Source organism: Oryctolagus cuniculus, chromosome 13, assembly GCF_051225735.1.
Source record: "Oryctolagus cuniculus isolate XC-2025 breed Fujian yellow rabbit chromosome 13, ASM5122573v1, whole genome shotgun sequence".
In the NCBI taxonomy this organism is placed as follows: domain Eukaryota; kingdom Metazoa; phylum Chordata; class Mammalia; order Lagomorpha; family Leporidae; genus Oryctolagus; species Oryctolagus cuniculus.
In genome coordinates this window covers 19,546,048-19,567,629 of record NC_142879.1, presented here as the reverse complement: position 1 = coordinate 19,567,629, position 21,582 = coordinate 19,546,048, and the positions used below count along the sequence as shown (strand labels likewise).

The 21,582-nt window shown below is 55.2% G+C and overlaps 1 protein-coding gene across 10 annotated transcripts in view; it reads right to left on the bottom strand.

The window, feature by feature from the left end:
• Positions 1-2,706: 2,706 nt before the first annotated feature.
• Positions 2,707-21,582, bottom strand: part of LOC149122504 (uncharacterized) — a 34,774-nt gene continuing 15,898 nt past the window's right edge. For 8 of the 10 annotated variants that reach the window (XR_016219539.1, XR_016219542.1, XR_016219537.1 and 5 more), the window contains exons 3-5: positions 5,150-5,230; positions 3,118-3,251; positions 2,707-2,946 (exon numbers count right to left, since the gene is read on the bottom strand). Coding sequence is in view for 1 of the 10 variants with exons in the window: in XM_089312094.1 (XP_089168220.1) it covers positions 3,139-3,246; positions 5,150-5,230 (189 nt within the window). In the remaining 9 variants the exon portion in view is untranslated. The remainder of the gene's footprint in view (positions 2,947-3,117; positions 3,252-5,149; positions 5,231-21,582) is intronic. The other 2 variants (XR_016219541.1, XM_089312094.1) reach the window with 1 other exon arrangement.

Here is a 21,582-nt window from a genome sequence, read left to right as displayed (position 1 = left end):
AGCCAGGATGAAGCCAGGAGCCCAGAGCTTCATCTGGGTCCTACATGTGGGTGCAGGGGCCCAAGCACTTGGGCTGGCCTCTGCTGCTTTCCCAGGTGCACTAGCAGGGAGCTGGATGGGAAATGGAGCAGCTGGGACTGGAACCAGTGCTCCTATGCTTTGCGCCCGTTGCAGGCGGAAGTTTAACCCGCAGTGCCACAGTGCCAGCCACCCAGTTCCGCTTTTTTTTTTTTTTTTTTTTTGACAGACAGAGTGGACAGTGAGATAGAGAGACAGAGAGAAAGGTCTTCCTTTTTGCCGTTGGTTCACCCTCCAATGGCCGCCGCGGCCAGCGCGCTGCAGCCGGCACACCGCGCTGATCCGATGGCAGGAGCCAGGTGCTTCTCCTGGTCTCCCATGGGGTGCAGGGCTTGCATGTGCTTGGGCCATCCTCCACTGCACTCCCGGGCCACAGCAGAGAGCTGGCCTGGAAGAGGGGCAACCGGGACAGAATCCGGCGCCCCAACCAGGACTAGAACCCTGTGTGCCAGTGCTGCAAGGCGGAGGATTAGCCTAGTGAGCCGCGGCGCCGGCCCAGTTCCGCTTCTAATTTCAGGTTCCTGCTAATGTGCGCCCTGGGTGGCAGCAGATGATGACTCCACTGGTTGGATTCCCGATATACACATGAGAAACCTGGATGGAGTTTCTGCTGCTGGCTCCAGCCTAATCCAGCCCCAGCTGTTGCAGATGTTTTGGGAGTGAATCCGTGGATGGGAGTGCCCCTTCCTCTCTCTCTGTCTCTCTCAACCTCTGCATCTCAAGCAAAATTAAATAAAATAAAGGTAAAAGGAATCCATATGCTGAAATTTAAGGAAAAAGGGTGCTGGGTCTGTGTCCTTGGTGCCAGGGAGCCCCCGGAAGCCCCCAGTGCTCATTCTCGCGAGAAGGCACGGTGACGCCGGCCTTTGTCACAGCAGCTGAGTCAGCTCTCCCTCGTGGCCTTTCTGTGGAGAGCCCAGCCTGGAGCCACATCCCTGAGGACTTGCAGGGGTGATCAGCTAGATCCCTGCGGGCCACTCCTGCAGGTAGGAGGGAGGGGCTGGCCTCTGGGTCCTGGAGCTCTGAGCTGCATCTCAGCACTGGTTCCCACGTTATAAAGATTTACTTATTCAATTGAAAGGCAGAGTTACAGAGAGGCAGAGGCAGAGAGAGAGAGGTCTTCCATCTCCTGGTTCACTCCCCAGATGGCTACAACAGCCGGAACTGTGCCAATCTGAAGCCAGGAGCCAGGAGCTTCTTCTGGGTCTCCCATGTGGGTGCAGGGGCCCAAGGACTTGGGCCATCTTCCACTGCTTTCCCAGGCCACAGCAGAGAGCTGGATTGGAAGTGGAGCAGCCAGGTCTTGAACCGGTGCCATATGGGATGCTGGCACTGCAGGTGGCAGCTTTACCACAGCACCAGCCCTTCGTTCCCACTTTAAATCCAACTTTCACGGCAAACTGTCCACGCAAGCTGAAGAACCCATGCGGTCACAAACCCCTCGGGCTGTGCTCAGCCTGCAGCCACCACCCACACTGTGACTCCTCTTCACGTCCTCACCTACTGGCTGCGAGCTCTGAGCTCTGAGCGGCCCCGGCCACGTCCGCCTCTACACTGCCTGGTCAGGTCCTCAGCGGCTGCTTGTGCTGCTCAGGGTAGCATCGGGCAGCCCTGCCCCTCTGCGGACCGGGCTGTCCTGGAAGCTTACACAGCTCCGCCATGGAAAGTTCTACGGAATCCTATGCAGGGACTTAGTAAATGAGACAGGAGCCCCGGCTCCACACAGACACGCACACACACGCGCACACACACACACTCGCACACACACGCGCATACACACACACCCCTCTGCCCTGCCCGCGTCCGGGTCCCCTGCCTCTAGAATAAGTGAACTGAGAGCCACAGTCCACACGACTCCGTACTGATGAAGGACAACCCTTCTAGAAGATTCCTTAAAGCTGCCTCCTGATGATCAAGGCAGTTCTTCCGGCGTGGAGCTGGATGGGGCTCTCAGTAAAAGTCCTCTTATTTCTGACTTGAGAATGCAACAGCATGATGTCTACAAAGAGGACAAGCAGCTGGAAGGTGCTTCCATGTCTTAGAATGAGGCCCTTTCCTTACAGTTCTGTGTAGAAAATGAGGCAAGGATGAATTCGTCTTTCTTTTTAAGCAAATAACTTCTTTTGTAAAGATTTATGTTATTTATTTTGAAAGTCAGAGTTACAGAGAGAGAGGGACAGACAGAGAGAGGGGTCTTCCATCTGCTGGTTCACTCCCCAGATGGCCACAATAGCCAGAGCTGGGCCAGGCTGAAGCCAGGAACCAGGAGCTTCTTCCGGGTCTCCCACATAGGTGCAGGGGCCCAAACACTTGGGCCATCCTCTGCTGCTTTCCCAGGCCATTAGCAGGGAGCCGGATTGTAAGTGGAACAGCCGGGACATGAACCAGCGTCCCTGTGGGATTCCAGCATTGCAGGCTCGGATTAGCCTTCTTGATCGCAATGCTACTAAGCTTCCTTGTCAAGGCTGCACTCCATCCAGGAGGGTACCTGTGATACTAAGTATCCAAAGCGCCCCCAGTGATCCCAGCCTTTTGTGTTGGTGCCCTTGACCCGGTGTAATCCCTTCCACTGGGTGTGAGCTGGACTCAGGACTCTATTCTTGTTTCTTTGTTTTCAAAACAGTGTATTTATTTGAAAGTCAGTTACAGAGAGAGGGAGAGACAGAGAGGGCTTCCATCCACTGGTTCACTCCCCAGATGTCCACAACAGCCAGAGCTGGGCCAGGCCGAAGCCAGGAGCCGGGAGCTTCTTCTAGGTCTCCCACATGGGTGCAGGGGCTGTCCTCTGCTGCTTTTCCCAGGCCATCAGCAGGGAGCTGGATTGGAAGTAGAGCAGCTGGGACACGAACCAGTGCCCACAGAGACACTCTGTTGTTTTGTTTTGAGAGAGAGAGAGAGAGAGAGAGAGAGAGATTGATTTCCCATACAGCGGTTCACTTCTCAAAAACTCACAGCAGCCGGGGCTGGGCCTGGGTGAAACCAGGAGCCAGGACCTCCATCCTGGTCTCCCACGTGGGTGGCAGGGACCCAAATGCTCACCTGCTGCCTCCCAGGGCTGCATTAGCTGTCATCCAACGCAGAGCCAGGGCTGGAACCCAGGTACTCCAGTGTCGGGTCAGGCATCCTCATCAGTGTCTTCACCACGGCACCAACACCTGCCCCTGGACCCTGTCCTAACGCACAGACCATGGCAGAGGGTCCAGTGTGCGGCCGTTGGGTCAAGCAGCCCGGGGAAAGGCCGGCCAGCGAGGACCCCAGGCCTCCTGCGCATGCCTCGTGCCTGAGCTTCACTCTGGTCACAGTCCAGTCTTCAGAGCTTTGTGAAAGACCCCATGAGAGACCCTGAGCTGGCCCCTCTACAGCTAAGCCACGCCTGCGTCCCTGACCCTCAGAACCCACGTGTGTGCATTTGGAGCTGCTGTGTTTTAGAGTAATTTGTAAACACAGTGAAGAGGAGGCTGTCAGCCTGCATCGGACAGCTCGACAGCTTCTGACGTACCTACCAGCCACAGGTGCCATCGGCCGACTGCGGAGGGAAAATGACAGACGGGAGCCGGCGTTGTGCGGAGCAGGTTAAACTGCCGCCTGCGATCCAGCGCTCCACAGCAGGGCACTGGGCTGCGCCCTGGCTGCTACTCTTCTGATCCAGCTCCCTGCCAAAGTCCTGGGACAGCAGCAGAGGACGGCCCAAGTGCTTGACCCCTGCCACCCACAGGGGAGACCCAGACGGAGCTCCCGGCTGCTGGCTCCAGCCTGGCTCAGCCCTGGCAGTTGCAGCCATTGGGGGAGGAATAGTGGATGGAAACTCTGTCTCCGACTCCCTGTCCGTCTCTGTCTCTGTCACTCCACCTGTCAAGTCAACACAAACCAATAAATAAAATAAATCTTTAAAAACAAGAAAAGAAGCTGATAAATGGGAACCTGGGAGAATCTCTCTCCTCTGGGAAGCATGATGGAATCATTTGCATACTCTGCATTCTGCCAAGCCTTATAGCAAGACGCTGGACACACAATGAGCTAATTGATTAATTGGTTGCTGCTTACTGAGACTTGCTTTGCTTTGCTTGCTTTCTTTCTTTCTTTTTTTTTTTTTTTAAGATTTATTTTGAGAGAGAAAGAGAGAGAGAGAGAAAGGTAGAGAGAGAGACAGAGATCTTCCACCCACTGGTTCACTCCCCAGATGGCTGCAATGGCTAACACTAGGCCAGGCTGAAGCCAGGAGCCAAAAGCTTCATCCAGGTCTCACACATGGGTGCAGGGACCCAAGCACTTGGGCCATCTTCCACTGCTTTCCCAGGCCATTAGCAGGGAGCTGGATTGGAAGTGCGGCAGCCGGGACATGAACTGGCATCCATGTGGCTTGCCGATGTCACAGGCAGCAACTTTACCCGCTATGCCACAATGCCAGGCCTGGGACTTATTTTGCTTTCTATTTCCTTTAGATTTTTAAAATTTGTGTTTATTAGAAAAACAGAGATCCTCTGTGTACTGGTTCACTCCTCAAATGCCCACAACAGCCAAGGGTGGGCCAGGCCAAAGCCGGGAGCCTGGAACCCAGTCTGCATCTCCTAAGTGAGCGGTGGGACCCAAGTCCTTGAGCCATCATCTGCTACCTCTCAGGATGACCTTTAGCAGGAAGCTGGAACCAGAACCAGATCTGGGACTCGAACCAGGCTCTCCCGGATGGGATGCGGTGCCTTAGCCGCTGTGCCATTGCCTGCCCATTCACCCTATTTAAACACATTTTTAATAGATTCACAAAGCTCTTTCTGGAGGGAAAAGGGGTTCTCTTGCATGAGGAATCTGTTCGCACTATCTTCTCTGAAGTCCTCCCTCCCCGCCCCCACCCCCAGCCCTGTCCGCATGTACAGGTCACGTGCGCACCATGCGCCCGAGGCCACGTTCCTCCCTCGCGCTTCTGTGGCAGCCTGAGCACACCTCGGCTGTGGCACGTGTCACCAGAGCTGTTTGAAAACAGAGCCTGTGGCGTCTTCATCTTTGTTCTCAGAGCCTGTGGCCCACGGCGTACATGTGACAAATACATACTGCACGAATGAGTAGCACTACATACCTGGAAATGAGTAACACCACATACGTGAAACATCCCGTGAGCTGGCCTGGAGAAAGTCGCCTCCCTCTGGGTCTCTCCTCCCTGTTAAACAGAGAGGGTGGCAGGGAGAGGTCTCAGGTCCCTTGTCCCTCTGACCTCCGATGATTTGTAATTGGAGATAGGAATGGAAACCTACACCCTTCCCCGACCTTCAGACAGCAATGCCCGGAGGAAAACAACAAAGGAAAGAGGAGAAATCAGTGAAATCAGAAACAGACCAACAATAAAGAAAATCAATGAAAGCAAAGGCTGGTTCCTTGGAGAAATCAATAAAATTGATAAACCTCCAGCTAGGTTGATCAACCACAAAAGAAGAAAGACACAAATGACCAGCATCAGGAATGAAAGGGGGTGGGGCAGCCTGCAGGAGCTACAAACATGAAACAGATAAAGAGGGAGCAGTACCAACGGCTTCAGAGGCTACATTCCGCACCTTGGAAGAAACGGACAAATTACTGAGAACACCGACACTGGCCCAAGAAGAAATAGAAAATCTAGTAGCCTTCATTCTCCTGAAGACTTGAATTTGCAGTGCAAATAAAGCTGTTGAAATCTGATCGAACATTAAGGATGAAATGATCCTAACCCTGCAGGAATATCTCAGGAAACAAAGGAAGATGGGGGTTTCCCCACTCGTGTTAGGGGCCAGCGTTACCCCGATATCGCCGTCAAAGATATTACGAGGGGGGCCGGAGCTGTGGTACAGCGGGTTAACGCCCTGGCCTGCAGTGCCAGCATCTCATATGGGTGCCGGTTCTAGTCCCAGCTGCTCCACTTCCAATCCAGCTCTCTGCTGTGGCCTGGGAAAGCAGTGGAAGATGGCCCAAGTCCTTGGGCCCCTGCACGCACGTGGGAGACCTGGAAGAAGCTCCTGGCTCCTGGCTTCGGATTGGCGCAGTTCCGGCAGTTGCGGCCAATTGGGGAGTGAACCAAAGGATGGAAGACCTCTCTCTCTCTCTCTCTCTCTCTCTCTCTGCCTCTCCTCTCTCTGTGTAACTCTGACTCTCAAATAAAAAATAAATAAATATTTTAAAAAAACATATTACGAGGAACAGAAGCTGCGACACCAAAGCCCTTGATGAATTTTTGCAAAATACAAAAAGGATCTGACATCAAGACCAGGAGCGCGGGGCCCATGGAGACTGATGAAAGAAATACAGGCGTTCTTGACAGCTGACGTGACACCTTTCTAGAAAATTCTGAGAAATTGGCAAACAAAACAAAACTGCCAGGGCCAACAAGAGAATTCAGCAAGGTGGCAGAAATTAAGGTCAACACCCACAGTTAGGTGTATTTCTACATACGGGTAGCAAACAATTAGAAAATGAAGAGACATCCTTAGAGTAGCAGCCACAAACATGAAGTAGGGGTCGAAGTGCCAAAAGCTGTGTGGGACCTTTGTACTGCAAAGAACAAAACTCGCTGTGAGAAACCAAAGAGATACAGAGGCTCTGCAGAAAGTCCGTGGAAGGGGCCGGCGTGGTGGCACTGGCATCCCATAGGAGTGCTGGTTCGAGTCCTGGCTGATCCACTTCCGATCTAGCTCCCTGCTTATGTACCTGGGAAGACAGTGGAAGATGGCCCAAGTGCTTAGGGCCCTGCCACCCACATGGGAGACCTGGAGGGGGTGCTGGGCCCCTGGCTTCCGCCTGGCCCAGCCTCAGTCCCTGTAGCCATTTGGGGATGAACCAGCAGATGGAAGATCTTTCTCTCTTTATCCTTCCCTTTCTCTATTTATGCCTTTCAAATAAAATAAATAAATCCTTTAAAAAAACTCATGGAAGATGAATGTTATGAAAAAACTAGGCTAGGGCATCAACATTTTTTGTATCAAAATAAATTTTTTTAAAAAATAATTTACTTATTTGAAAGAGTTACAGAGAGATGGACAGACAGAGAGACAAAGAGATTTTCCATCCACTGGTTCACTAATAACAGCTGGGGCTGAGCCAGGCTGAAGGCAGGAGCCAGGAATTCCATCCAGGTCACCCACATAGGCAGCAGGGGCCCAAGTGTTTGGCCCATCTTCTGCTGCTTTCCCAGGTCATTAACGGTTACCTGGATTGGAAGCAGAGCAGCTGGGACTCAAACTGGTGTTCTGATACGGGATGTTGGTGTCGCAGGTGGCGGCTTAACCTGGTGTGCCACAATGCTGGCCCCCAAATAAACTTATTTTTAAAAGATTTATGTATGTATGTATGTATGTGTTTGAAGAGCAGAACACAGAGGAAGAAGTAGACTGAGAGAGAGATCTTCCAGCCACTGGTTCACTTCCTAAGCAGCCTCAACAGCTGGCCAAGGCTGGGCCAGGCCAAAGCCAGGAGCCTGGAACTCCATCTGGGTCTCCCACATGGGTGGCAGGGGCACAAGTACTTAGGCTTTCTTGTGCCATCCTCCCAGGCACATCAGCAGGGAGCTGGATGGGAAACTGAGCAGCAGGCATGCCTATATGGGATGCTGGCATGACCGGTGGCAGCTTAACCCACTGTGTTGCAAAGCCAGTCCCAAAACTCATAGTTCCATTTTTCCTGTGACTTTTTGAATTGCCCTCACACACATCAGCATAGGGAATCCAGAGACAGACCCACACATGGTTTGCAGATTGAGTTTATAAATGTTTATTTATTTGGGAGGCAGAAAGACAGAGAGAAATAGCTCCCATCCACTGGTTCACTCCCCAGAGGCCCCCAGTGGCCCCTGGCTCAAAGCTGGGAGCCTGGAATTCAATTCAGATCTCCCACGTGGGTGGCAGGAACTCAATTTCTTAAGCCATCGCCTGCTGCCTCCCGGGGTAGGCATTAGCAGGGAGCCAGAGTCAGGAGCCGGAGGTGGATGTCAAACCCAGGCATTCCAGTGTCACTGCTGCCTCAGCTGCTAGGCCCAAGGCCTCCCCCACCAATTGATTTAAAAAAAAAAATTATTTATTTGAAAGTCAGAGTTACACAGAGAGAGAAGGAGAGGCAGAGAGAGAGAGAGAGAGAGGTCTTCCATCCGCTGGTTCACTCCCCAATTGGCTGCAATGGCCAGAGCTGCACCAATCTGAAGCCAGGAGCCAGGAGCTTCTTCTGGGTCTCCCACATGCATGCAGGGGCCCAAGGACTTGGGCCATCTTCTACTGCTTTCCCAGGCCACAGCAGAGAGCTGGATGGGAAGTGGAGCAGCTGGGACTAGAACTGGCGCCCATATGGGATGCCGGCACTGCAGGCGGCGTCCTTACCCGCTACGCCACAGCGCCGGCCCCACCAATTGATTTTTGACAAAAGTACCCAGAGAGTTTAAAGATGAAAGAATATCTTTGAACAAATGATAAGACAGAGCGTCTTTCAGCAAAGCTAACATGGCAAAATTCTAAGAGAAAACACAAGACCTGACCTTGGCTTACTTAGGACAGCAAAAGCACCCACCATAAAGAGTTAGCGCAGGGATGCCATTGAAACTGGAAACTGTGGCTCTTCAAAGGACGCTTCCAGAAAACGGAAGTCGCAGATCACAGCCTGGGAGGAAGTATTCCCAGTGCATGCACTGACGGCATTGAGGGCATCTGTACGCAGAGTTTAGAAAGAGCCCTCGCAATCCAGTAAGAAGAAAAATCAATGTTTTTTGCATGGATTATTTGAGAAGTCATTTCTCCAAATATATGAATGACCAAGAGGCACATTCAACATCATTAACGGTTAAGGAAATGCAAGCTAAGACCCCAATGAGATTTTATTACCTTTCCATAGCAATGGTTACAAGCAAAAAAATGTCAAGAGTGAGCAAGGGCGCAGGGCAGCCGGAAGGTTCTCACATCACTGGCAGGTGCATACAGGGCTACAACCACTTTGGAAATAGTTGGCCAATTTCTTCTTTGTTTTAAATTTAATTATGTGAGCAGCAGAAAGAGAGAAAGATATTCCACCCACTGGTTCATTCTCCAAATGGCCACCAAGGCCAGGGCTGGGCCAGGCTGAAGCCAGGAGCCTGGAAGTCCGTCCAGGTCTCCCACATGGGTGGCAGGGACCCAAGGACTTGGGTCATTTTCTGCAGTCTTCCCAGGCACACCAGCAGGAAGGTGGACCAGAAGCAGAGCATCTGGGATCCAAACTGACACTCTGCGGTGGGATGCTGGTACAACTGGCAGCTTAACCGGCTGTGCCACAGTGCTGGCCCCAGTTTGCCACTTTCCTATCAGGTTAACACACACCTGCTGCACAACCCAACAATTTGAGAATATAACCCACAAGGACCTGTCCGTGCACATTGAGGGTAACTTCATCTGTAACAGCTCCAAACTGGAAGCAATGCCAATGTCCTCGATGGGCAAATGGACAAACACATTGTGGCGTAGCTGCACGATGAGACACCTCTCGGCCAGCGCCGTGGCTCACTAGGCTAATCCTCCGCCTAGCGGCGCCGGCACACCAGGTTCTAGTCCCGGTCAGGGCGCCAGATTCTGTCCCGGTTGCCCCTCTTCCAGGCCAGCCCTCTGCTGTGGCCAGGGAGTGCAGCGGAGGATGGCCCAAGTGCTTGGGCCCTGCACCCCATGGGAGACCAGGAAAAGCACCTGGCTACTGGCTTCAGATCAGCGTGGTGCGCCAGCCGCAGCATGCCAGCCGCAGCGGCCATTGGAGGGTGAACCAACGGCAAAGGAAGACCTTTCTCTCTCTCTCTCTCTCTCACTGTCCACTCTGCCTGTCAAAATAAATAAATAAATAAATAAAGACCCCTCTCAGCAATAAAAAGAAACAAGCCACCGACACGAACACTGACTGGGTGAAGCCGGAGATGGAAGGATCTATACCCTGCGGCTCATCCATACCTCGCATTTGTGAAACTATTCCCAGTGACAGATGCCAGACTAGAGGTCACCAGGGGCCAGTGGCTGGGATACACTGGCTGCAGTGGGCACAAAGGCACAGCGGGACTGTTCTATGCCTTGGCTGCAGTGGTGGTTATGTGGGCTTATACATTTGCTAAAACGCATGGAACTATATACTTTATTTTGAATTTACTTTAATCTTATTTAAAATACATAGACAGATAGACAGACAAAGATCTTTCATCTGTGGTTCACTCCCCAAATTCCTGCAACAGCCAGGGCTGCGACAGACCACACCCAGGAGCCCAGAACTCAATCTGGGCCTCCCACGAGGGTGGCAGGGACTCAGGTACGTGAGCCCTCATCAGCTGCCTCCCAGGATGCGCGTGGGCAGGAAGCTGGATCAGAAGCAGAGCTGGGACCTGAACCCAGGCACTCCAACATGGGATGTGAAGCAGGCATTTTCACCAGTGTGCCACCACGCCTGCCCCAAACTGCACACTTCCAACGGGTGTATTTTAAGTAAATTCTATATCGATAAAGCCAAGTTTAAAAGAAAAGGAAGAGGCCGGTGCTGTGGCGTAGCAGGTAAAGTCACCACCTGCAGTGCCAGCATCCCATATAGGTGCCGTTTCAAGTTCTGGCTGCTCCACTTCTGATCCAGCTCTGCTAGGGCCTGGGAAAGCAGTAGAAGATGGCCCAGGTCCTTGGACCCCTACACACGCATGCAAGACCTGGAAGAAGCTCCTGGCTCCTGGCTTCGGATCAGCACAGCTCCGGCCATTGTAGCCATCTGGGGAGTGAACCAGGAGATGCAAGACCCCTCTCTCTCTCTCTCTCTCTCTCTCTGCCTATCTATAACTCTGCCTTTCAAATAAATAAATAAATCTTTAGGGAAAAAAAGAAAGAAAAGGAAGGCACCGTTGCTGTAGCCTGCATCAAGGACGCGTGCTCTGAGGCCAGTCTCTGTCTCTACCTGCTCACCCCCTGCAGCCCCAAGGCTGCAGACAGCAGGGCTCCTTCCTGGGGGGGCAGGTCCTATCCCAGCAGCCCCTCCCTGCCCAGCCCGGGCCAGGACCCTCTTTCCTGGGCAGCTACAACCAGACCTCCTGCCTGCCGGAGGCTGAGCTGCCCGGGTGTCCCAGGTGCGTACCCCGGGGCCACAGCTGGGCCGGCTCAGCAGCCGTGCTGAGCTGATGCAGAGTTGGCCCTCAGTGAAGTCCTCACCGGCTCTGCTCGGGTCTTGGCAGGGGCGAGAGACTGCACACGGAGTCCCTGGCACCTCTGCCTGCACTCCGCAGCACCCCTTACCTGGCGGACCCCCAGGGCCAGGCTGCCCGTGGCCTGGCCAGATGTTCCACCAGATCTGGCCTCGCCCTCTTGGTCTCTTCCCCATGCCAAATCTCATCCTTTTTTTCTTTTCTTTTTAAAAAGATTTATTATTTATTTATTTGAAAGGTGAATTGACAGAGAGAGGGAAAGATAGAGAGAGAGAGAGAGAATATGCTTCTCTCTGCTGGTTCACTACCCCCCAGCCCCCAAAGGCCACAACACCCCCGGGGCCAAGCCAAAGCCAGAAGCCAAGAACTCAATCCAGGTCTCCCTCTTGGACGGCAGGGACCCCACTCCTTGAGCCAAGTTCACTGCCTCCCAGTGGTGCATTGGCAGAAGGCGGGGTCAGAGGTCAGCGCTGAGTACTGGGATATGGGACTCCGGCATTGTTGCCAGAGGCCAAACCTGCCCCTCATCCTGTTTTCAAACCCTAGCTCGCTTTGTGCCCAGCTCTCTCCCTGCATCTAAGGACTCCCAGATAGACACGCGCGCTGGCGGCGATCCTGATGTAGGCGCCCCAACAGCCGACTTTGAGGGGGACCTGGCTGAATGCCCACTGGAGTCCCTTGGGAAAGAAACCCCGGGGCTTGCCAGCACTTCTCCCGGGCGGTAACCGGACGGCCGCAGGAGCATCACTGACCGGCCCATCCCCCAACCCCTCCCCGGGTATCTCTGCTGGAACACCGCATGGAGGCAGCAATCCCGGCCAGAGAGAGACAGTAGAGGGGTGCCAGGAGGCTCCTGCTCGCTTCCAGAGGCTTTTTTGTGCCCCTATTCCAGGGAGATGCAGAGGTGTGGGATCCAGCCAGCCAGGGCCTGCGGGGAGCGGGGGGGCTGGGTGTGGCGTCCTTAGGGCAGCCACAGCGATTTGCCCCCTTCCCCTTGACCTCCCGCGAGTGGACAGGAGGAGTGGACAAAGAGGATGCAACGACCCTGGTCATGGGAATAGCTGGACGCGCGCGCCTTGGAGACAATGGCTTGGCCGGAGCACGTGGGCGAGCCCAGGAGGCTGGCTCGGGTCTGCGGCTTCCCGGGAGGAAGTGAGGCATTGTTTCAGAGGCTGTGTGGGCCTGCTGGAACCCAGCACAATGCAGGGAGCGCTGGGTGCCAGGGCTAGCCCGCCGACAACCGGGAACTTGTTTATCGCTTTAATGACCGCACGCTGGATCCACCTGGAAACAGACCTGCTAATGAGACAGAGCTGGCACAGCCCCAAGGGAAGCCAGTCGGGCCAGCTCCCCTGGAGGTGCGAAGGGTGTGTGGTCTCAGACAGGGAGCTGGAAAGCACAGACCCGGGTTCTGTCTGGGGAAACCACAGGAGGGCTTGTGCCTCTCCATCCTGCCTGCCCCCTGCTGCGGGGTCACAGGGAGGGGGAGGGGAGGGGACAGGAGGTTGACCAGGGCAGCGCAGTGGGACTCCCCAGCCTGCCCTGTGCTCCCAGCCGCTGCTGGCCCAGAACCAGCGGTGCCTGCTTTCTGGACCTCGGTGTCCCCGGCTTCCAGGAAGGGGTACCAGAACCATCCCTGCCCGTCCCCCCACTTCCCCAGGGTGTTGGAGGATAAGGAAAGATCAGACGCAGCAACTGCTTTGAACTTCTTGGAAGAAAAAAACCCTTTTAGACATCAAGGCTTGACGCTGTTTGCCTCTCGCCCCTGTGGCTGGGGCCCGGGAGCTTAGAGAGAGGTACTGTCTGGGACCTGGCTTTCCCAGACTCTTCCACAGACACCTGCCGTAGCCTGAGACAAAATCAGAGACTGCCCCAGCCTCCAGGATGTCTGGGAGCCGAGGGTGGCACCTGGGTGGGGTGGGGGGCGGCAGCGTGCAGGAGGCAGGAGCGCCGAGCGGGAGACGCTCGGGAGCGCGCCCGCCACGGGCAGCTTGCACCTGGCTGTGGTCGCGTTTATTCCACAGACATCGGCGAGCTCAGAGAGTCGCGGCGGTTTTGTCTTATCTGGAGAATTGACGTCCCAGGACAGCACCGGGACAGCGGGAGACTCGGTCTGTGCTGCTCTGACCCAGCCAGCACTCCCTGTCCAGGGCTGTGGCTTACTGCCCTTCGACGCAGGCCCCAGGAGGCTGGAGGCCCCAGGCAATGAAGAGACTGGGCCCCAGGGCTGGCAGCAGAGGGCCAGGAGGGGCCAGGAGGCGGAGGGCACTGGCACCCAGCCCTGGAGCCAGGAGAGTGGCCTCTCCTGTGCACGCTGACGGACAGGAAGCCACAGCCCAGCGACCGCCACTGCTCCAGGTGCTCCCGTGCCCTGAGTGAGACAGACGCAGCCACGAGGGGCGGGGGTGGGTCGGAGGCTGGAAAGAAAGCAGTGTGAGACCACAGAGTTGAAGGTATCAGGTACTTGGGAGGACCCTCTTTAAAAATTATTTACTTACTTTTATTTTACTTGAAAAGAGACAGACGGAGAATGATTTTCCATCTTCTGGTTCATTCCCCCAAATGCCCCCAACAGCCAGGGCTGGATCAGGCCGAAACCAGGGGCCCAGAACTCAATCCAGGTACCGCCCTAGGGTGTGCGTTAGCAGGAAGCAGGCTAGCACCCCATGAGGATCCTCTTAGAGGAGAGCAGAGATCTAAAGATTTACTTATTTAGTTGAAAGTCAGAGTTACAGAGAGAGAGAGGGAGAGACAGAGATCTTCCATCCGCTGGTTCACTCCCCAAATGGCCCTAACAGCCAGGAGCTTCTTCTGGGTCCCCCACATAGTCAGGGGCCCAAGCACCTGGGCCATCTTTCACTGTCTTCCCAGGCCATCAGTAGGAAGTTGGATTGGAAGTGGAGCAGCTGGGATACAAACTGGCACCCTCGGGGATGCCTGCGTCACAGGCGGCAGCGTTACCCGCTACACCGCAGCGCTGGCCCCTCAGTGAGGATTTGAAGGTTTGTAGGTCATCAAGAAGTTTCTTCATGGGCTGGGCTGGGCTGGGCTGGGCTGATGAACACAGGTCCACCGAGGCCTCTGCTGTGGCAGGGGCACAGCTGGGACACAGAGGAGGAAGCAGCCCGAGGGCGCAGCTCTGGGCCTGGCTGCCAGGACGCCGGGTTACGGCTCTGTCTCTGCCGCTGGGCCCAGGGCAGATGACTTTGTTTCTGACCCTGAGGTCGTCAGTAGGTGACCTCCGTGGCCCTGGGGACACTCAGGGGCCCTGGTACCTGGCTTATCTTTCTTGTTCCTTGATCTCCCCATCAGTGCCCCTGCACACAAAGGACAATGTTTGCGTGCCCCAGTTCATACATGGAACCTGATTCCCAACGTGACGGTGCTAGGAGGTGGCAGGTGGTTAGGCTGAGATGAGGGCACCAGGAGGGAGCCCCCACAAAGGGGTTTGTGCTCTTATAAGAGGGAGAGGAGGGGCCAGCACTGTGGTGTAGCGGGTAAAGCCACCGCCTGCAGAGCCGGCATCCCATATGGGCTCAGGTTCCAGTCCGGGCTGCTTCACTTCTGATCCAGCTCCCTGCTAATGCTCCTGGGAAAGCAGTAGAAGATGGCCCAAGACCTTGGGCTCCTGCACCTGCGTGGGAGACCCAGAAGAAGCTCCTGGCTCCTGGCTTTGGATCAGTGCAGCTCCGGCTGTTGTGGTCATTTGGGGAGTGAACCAGCGGATGGAAGACCTCACTCTCTCTCTCTACAACTCTGCCTTTCTAAGAGAAAAAAAGAAGAAGAAGAAGAAGAAGAAGGACGGGATGGGCATCAGAGAGCAGTTAGACACCTGGGACCAAGTCCCAGCTCCTCTCCCGAGGAGAACCAGCGGATGGAAGATCTGTCTCTCCCTGTCTCTGTAACTCTGCATCTCAAATAAATACATCTTTAAAAATATATTAAACATTTTTAAAAACCAGAAGAGGAGGAGACCAGTGCTCTCCCCACGTGAGGGCACATAGAGGAGGCAGCATCCCTAAGCCAGGGAGGGGGCCCTGGCCCAGAACCACAGCGGCCAGTATGTCCACCTCGGGCTGCCCAGCCTTCCCAACTCTGAGACACTCCCCTGTGCTCCTTCAGGCCGCTGCATTGTGCTGTGGCAGCCTGAACAGGACAGGTGTGTTCCCCTTGGGGGACCTGTAGACACGAGGCAGAGAGCATCTTTCACAGTTAAAGGCGCCAGAGAAGCTGGCATCATGGCTCAGTGTGTTAAGCCTTCAACACTGGCATCCCATATGAATGCTGGTTTGAGTCCCGGCTGCTCCACTTCCCATCCAGCTTCCTGCTAGTGCGCCTGGGAAAGCAGCAGAGGATGCACACATGCTTGGGCCCCTGCACACACGTGGGAGACCTGGAAGAAGCTCCTGGCTTCTGATTTTGGCTTGGCCCAGCACCACGGCTGTTTGGGGAGTGCACCAGCAGACGGGAGACCTCTGTGTCTAACTCTGCCTTTCACATAAATAAATAAAAGCTCCAGGGTTGCCGCAGTCTTGGCCTTGGCGGTACCGTCTCTGATCCCCTGTGTCGGAGAAATAAGAGTCATCCAAAGGCTCACCACCCAGGGGTCTGGGAGGACCGAGTGTGATCCTCACAGGAAGTCTTGGCATAGGCTTTGCATGCTGCAAGGGGGCAGCTGGGGGTGGCCCTTTATTCTGGGGGGGCGCCCCTCTACCCTCCACAGCCAGAGGACGGGGCCCCCCTGTGGATCTCCGAGGGGGGTTAGCCCTGGGATTTCAACCCAGCAAGTGAAAGTCAAGGGCCCAGAGGAGACCAGGCGGCGTCTCAGAGTTTGCCCAGCGGCTCCGGGCTGTGGAGTTGGGGTACAGGTTCTGGATTTGACCCCCGCAAGTCCCTTAGCTGCCCCGGGCTCCCTTGTCCCTCACTTACGAAGTAGAGCTCATCTCCGCACACCCTTCCAGCCAGGGACAAGCGAGGTCGTGCTTTGGAGCAAAAGGAAATCAGCAAAAATGTTCGAAAGTGCTCTATGAAGACAGAACAGGCTATCATCCCCAATAAGAAGAATGTAATAGGGCCCAGTGCAGCCCTGGGGGCGGCTCGGGGGAAGGGGTTTCCTCTCTTTCTGGGCTTTTCTAGGGGGTCTTTTCCAGCAGGCCTCTGCACCCCTGCTGGCCGAGAGGGGCCAGGGGGCTCCCGGCCCTGCCTCCCACCCTCCCACGGGAACTTCTCTGTATTTCAGGGGCTTCCCCCTCCTCCCGCTGTTTCCTTCTCAGGCTCCTGGGGAACAGAGGCTGTAGGGGGATTCTCTCTCTCAGCCTGGGCTTCCGTCCCCAGGCCGAGTTCCCCAGGAAGATGCCCCGTGGCAGTGGTGAGGAGAGTGAGAGAATCCAAGTGGAGTCAGAGAGGAGCGGCCGACAGAGCGAAACGAGTCAGCCGCCCAGGCCCAGGCCCACTGGGAGCAGGCAGACTCCAGACTCCAGGCTGTGGCAGTCACAGTGATGGAGATCAGGGATGACCTAATGGCCTAGCCCAGCTCCAAAGGCTGGGGTGGGGGCAGGGGGCCGCTCCCTCCGGGTGTAATTGGCACGGAGCCTTTGGACTTTGAGCCAGACCCAGAAGAGGCAGAGGACCTGGGACTCACTAAGGCAGGCACGGCCTTCAAGACACTCGCAGAAGCACCTGGGGTGTAGGGCCGGGAGGAAGAGGACGCGACGGGTGCCCCTCGCTGCACCCGTGTGGGATGTGGACAGAGAACAGGGGGCCAGGCGACCGAGGTGGGGCAGGTGCTTCCGGGCCGGGAGGAAACGCAGTGAGGGGCGGGCAGCCTGGGGCACCCGCACCCCGCATCAGAGCGCCGGTGGGAGCTGCTGCTCTGCTTCCAACACAGCTGCCTGCCGACGCGCACCGCAGGAGGTGGCGGGTGACGGCTCAGGTTCACGAGTCCCTGCCACCGTGTTGGGGGCCCAGAGAGAGACCCAGGCTCCAGGCTCAGCCTGGCCCAGCCCTGGCTGTTGAGGCATTTGGGGAACGAACCAGCAAGTGGAGGAACTCTGTCTGAGTTTCTCTGCCTTTCAAATAAGTATAAATAAAAATTTTTTAAAGAATAAAAAGAAGGATGCAAAACTTAAGCTGTGTCGTGGGACCCCTGTACCCCCCGTTGCAGGGTGCCGGTTCCAGTCCTGGCTGCTCCACTTCCGAGGAGCCAGCTCCCTGCGGATGCCTCCTGGGAGGCAGAAGACGGCTCAGGGGCTTGGGTCCCCGCCAGCCGCCAGCCACGTGGGCCACCTGTGTGGCATTTTGGACTCCTGGCTTCTGCATGGCCTATTCTTGGTTGTCGCAGACATTTGGGGATTGAACCAGCAGATGGAAGATATTTCTCTCCCTCTCATTCTCTCTCTCAATCTCTCTGCCTTTCACATAAATAAAATTAAATAAACATTTAAAATAAAACTGAAGAAAAAACAGAGAGAGAGAGAGGAAGGAAGAAAGAAAAGGAGAGAGGGAGAGAGAGAAACATCATTATATTCTTAGAATTGTACCTAGGAGCTACACTGAATCTGTTCTTTGTATTAATATCACATTAACATGAGAATTGATGAGAATTGTGTTGTAGTAATTATCATGCATTTGCTGTGACCCTGAGAATCTAATGTATTAATAAATTCCCTAAAAAAAATATAAAATAAACTCTGAAGTCTCCAGTGGTCAAAGCTGAAATAGTTTGAGCAACAAAAGTTTTTTAAAAAGAGAAAATGTAGTGCGACAGGAGAGGCCAAACCCGCTGACAGTGAGATGGGGAACAGGCACGGGCTCCTTGAAGGGACCGCGAGAAGACGAGGCAGCCCTCAGCCCCGCGGCAGCACTACGGCGGGGCCACTGTCGCCGGCCGCGCGGCTGGGTCGCCCCCCACCTCGGCCCCCACCCCAGCAGAGCCACGACAGCCCCATCCACCTCGGGCATGACAGACCTTGCTGAAACCTACAGAGACGGAAACCCGGATGCCAAGGATTCGTGGAGCGCAGGTCTCACCCTCCGCCGGCACCTAAGTCCCAGCTAGGAGCCTGCAGCCCAGAGCACTGCTCCTGACCCCACGTCCCTGCTGAGGCTGCCCTGGGCGACAGCAACGCGGCTCAAGCAGTCAGCTGGGTTCTTGGCTCACAGCTTTGGTCACCAGGCTGTCGGGGGCCTTTGAGGAACAACCCAGGGGAGGGGAGCTCTGTGTGTGTCTCTGTCTCCTAGCTCACATACGACATTTTAAACCGCCAACAGAAAGCCTCCTGCTGGGTGAGGGCTGTTCTCTCTGATTTTCCTTGGTGAAGTTTTGTGGGTGCAACGCCAGAGGGGAGGTTTCAGGTCCCTGCTGGGATTCCTGTAGAATCAGGACCCTAGCGTCCGGAGCAGGGGTAGAGATAATCAAACCCATTTTACAGAACGGGAAACTGAGTCCCAGGGAAGGGAGCAGCCTTCCATCTTCCAGCTCCATGTTCTTTCCGGATTGAAATCCAGCTCTCGGCGGTCCTGTTTGCTTTCTACACTATCCCTCACCCTGGAGAGAGAGCTTTCCTGTCCCCATAGTTCATGGCTTGGGTGAGGGTCCCCCGGGATTCAGTTGCACTCCCAAGCTGCCCACAGGGAACACAGAACACAGGTTGCCTGTGAGTCCCCTCCCCCACTCCACATTCAGTCTCTGCTCTGTCTTTAAATTGCCATGGTACATTTCTATATTAGTGTTCTTTTCTATTTTAAAAATCCTTTCCCATTGTGCCTTGGCTCAACGCGGCAATGCTGTTCTCCTGGATGTACCAAGAGGCTTTTCAATCAAAAAAAAAAAAAAAATCCACATGTTTCTATTTCTTTATATATCTGCTTTTTCACGAAAATAAGTATTTGTTGAATTGAACTGGAAGAAAATTTGGAGAAGAATGTTTTTGTACCTTGTATGTTTTGCTGCTCTTGTTGTTAAATAAGTGCTTTGGCGACAGGTCTTTTGTTCTGGGAAAGGACTCTGTGTTGGGGAGGGGGATGCACCCCACGGGCTGGCTTACATCTGGCTGGCAGAGCCCCCTTCTCATCATCCGCTCTTCTTCTTCTTCCCTCCTTCTGCTCCCCCACTGTGTCTCTTTTCATTTTCAAGTTTTTTAATTCTCATTTTATTTGAAAGGAAGAGAGCGAGGGACTTTTATCCACTGGTTCAATCCCCAAATACCTGTAACAGGCAGGGCAGGGCCGGGCAGAAGCCATGAACCAAGAGTCTCATCCGGGTCTCCCTCCTAGGGTGCACAGGAGCAGGAAGCTGGCTCGGAAGCAGAGCGGCATGGTGGTACAGCAGGTGAAGCCGGTGCTCGCGACGCCAGCAGCCCGTGTGGACACCAGTTCGAGCCTCGGATACTCTGCTTCTGGTCCAGCTCCCTGCTAATGTGCCTGGGAAAGCAGCGAAGGACGCTGTGGGAGACCCACGTGGAGCTCCAGGCTCCTGGCTTTGACATGACCCTGATCTGGTTTTCTCAGCCACTTGAGAAGTGAACCAGTGGATGGAAGATCTCGCTCCCCCTCTCTGAAGCTCTTTCAAATAAATTAAATAAGTCTTAAAAAAGAAGAGGAAGAGGAGCAGCAGCAGCTGGGACTTGAACCAGGCACTGTCTGCGTGTGACCTAAGATGCAGGCGTCCAGGTGTTGTCTTAACTGTTTGCCAAGCGCCCACCCCTCCCCACCGTTTCAGCCCCCTAATCCTCTACTGCCTCCTATCGCCACTACCTGGCCTTGCCCACTGGGGGCAGAAACAGCAGCAGCCCCGGCGCGAGGTGAGCAGACAGCCGCTCCGGCTGGGGCTGGGTTGCTGCCATGCCCACCTCCTGGCAAGGTGATTCCCCACGCCCACAGTCCACTCGCAGCATCGGTTCATGGCAGACCCAAGTGAAATGCTTACACTGAGACACGGGTTACATCTGCAGAGGGGCAGAGCGAGTCCTCCCCTTCCCCAGGCAGCAGGGAGCCCGGCCCTGTGGCTGGGACACAGCAGTGTGGGCACAGGCTGCCCCACCTCCCACCCATCGCCCACCTCCCTCCTACAGGCACTTGCTGTGTGGGCCCAGCGCTCTGGCATATCCCTGGAGATGCAACAGAGGGAGGGATGCAGCCAGCCCAGGCACTGCCCCAGGTACCCAGCCGCATGGATGCGGGTGAGCGTCCTGAGGAGCTCTGGCTGCCCTGTGAGCCCCTGACGTTTGTTAAAGGATCCTCAAGGGGCCGGTGCTGTGTGGCATAGCATGTTAAGCCTCTACTTGCAGTGCTGGCATTCCTTATGGGCGCCAGTTCGAGTCCCGGCTGCTCCACTTCTGATCCAGCTCCCTGTTAATGTGCCTGTGAAGCAGTAGAAGATGGCCTAAGTGCTTGGGGCCCTGCACCCACATGGGAGACCTGGAAGAAGCTCCTGACTCCTGGCTTCAGCCCTGCCCAGCCCTGGCAGTTGCATCATTTGGAGAGTGAACCAGTGGATGGAAGCTCGCTCGCTCGCTCGCTCTCACTCGCTCGCTCTCTCTCCACTCTGCCTTCCAACTAGATGAAAATTTAAAAAAGAATATTGGTTCAAATACAATAGACACTTATTTTTAAAATTAGCCCATGAAGTTGTGAGCCACTGTGTTTGTGAGAATTAGCTGCAGTAGCAATAGGCAATCAACATGAGGGTGCAGGTGCCATGGACCTGTGCCGGGGTTGGAGCAGCCCTGGGGACAACAGATCTGTATTTGGGACAGGATAGGGTTTTGGTGCTCGAGAGCAGATATGCAAGAAACAGCTGGGTTCTCATTTGAGGCTGGAGTTTGGGAGGGAAGTCTGACTAGGACCGAGACCCAGAGACCGGGAGGGCGCAGGGAGCGATGGAAACCATAAACCTGGCCGAGGGAGGAGAGCGAGAAGAGACGAGACGGGCAGAGGAGCCCTGGAAGGAGGCAGCGGGCAGTTATAGAGGGTTAACTACGTCAGCCCCTAACAACGGCACCAAGGACTCCGGTTGCCTCCTGCTTCTTCCCTGGGGTCTGTGCTTTGTACTGCAGGCCCTGAGGTTGTCTGCAGAGCCCCTGGAGAGGGAGCTGCTGCTCCCAGCACCCCCGGGGACGGTGGGGGATGAGCACATCAACTCGCACCTGCGCTGCCGCTGTCGGGAGTGAGCGCCCCCTGGCACGCGGCAGCTGCACCGGGGGTGGGGGTGGGGGGCTGAGGCTGTCTTTTTCACCTCTTTGGCACTCAGCCCAAGAGCCTAGACTTCTCCCACACTGGAATGCACAACCCTGGGCCCCTCACCTAGGGGAAGGCCGACGTGGGGCACAGTGGGCGGAGCTGGGGGCGGGGGGACAGGTCCTGCCAGGGAGCAA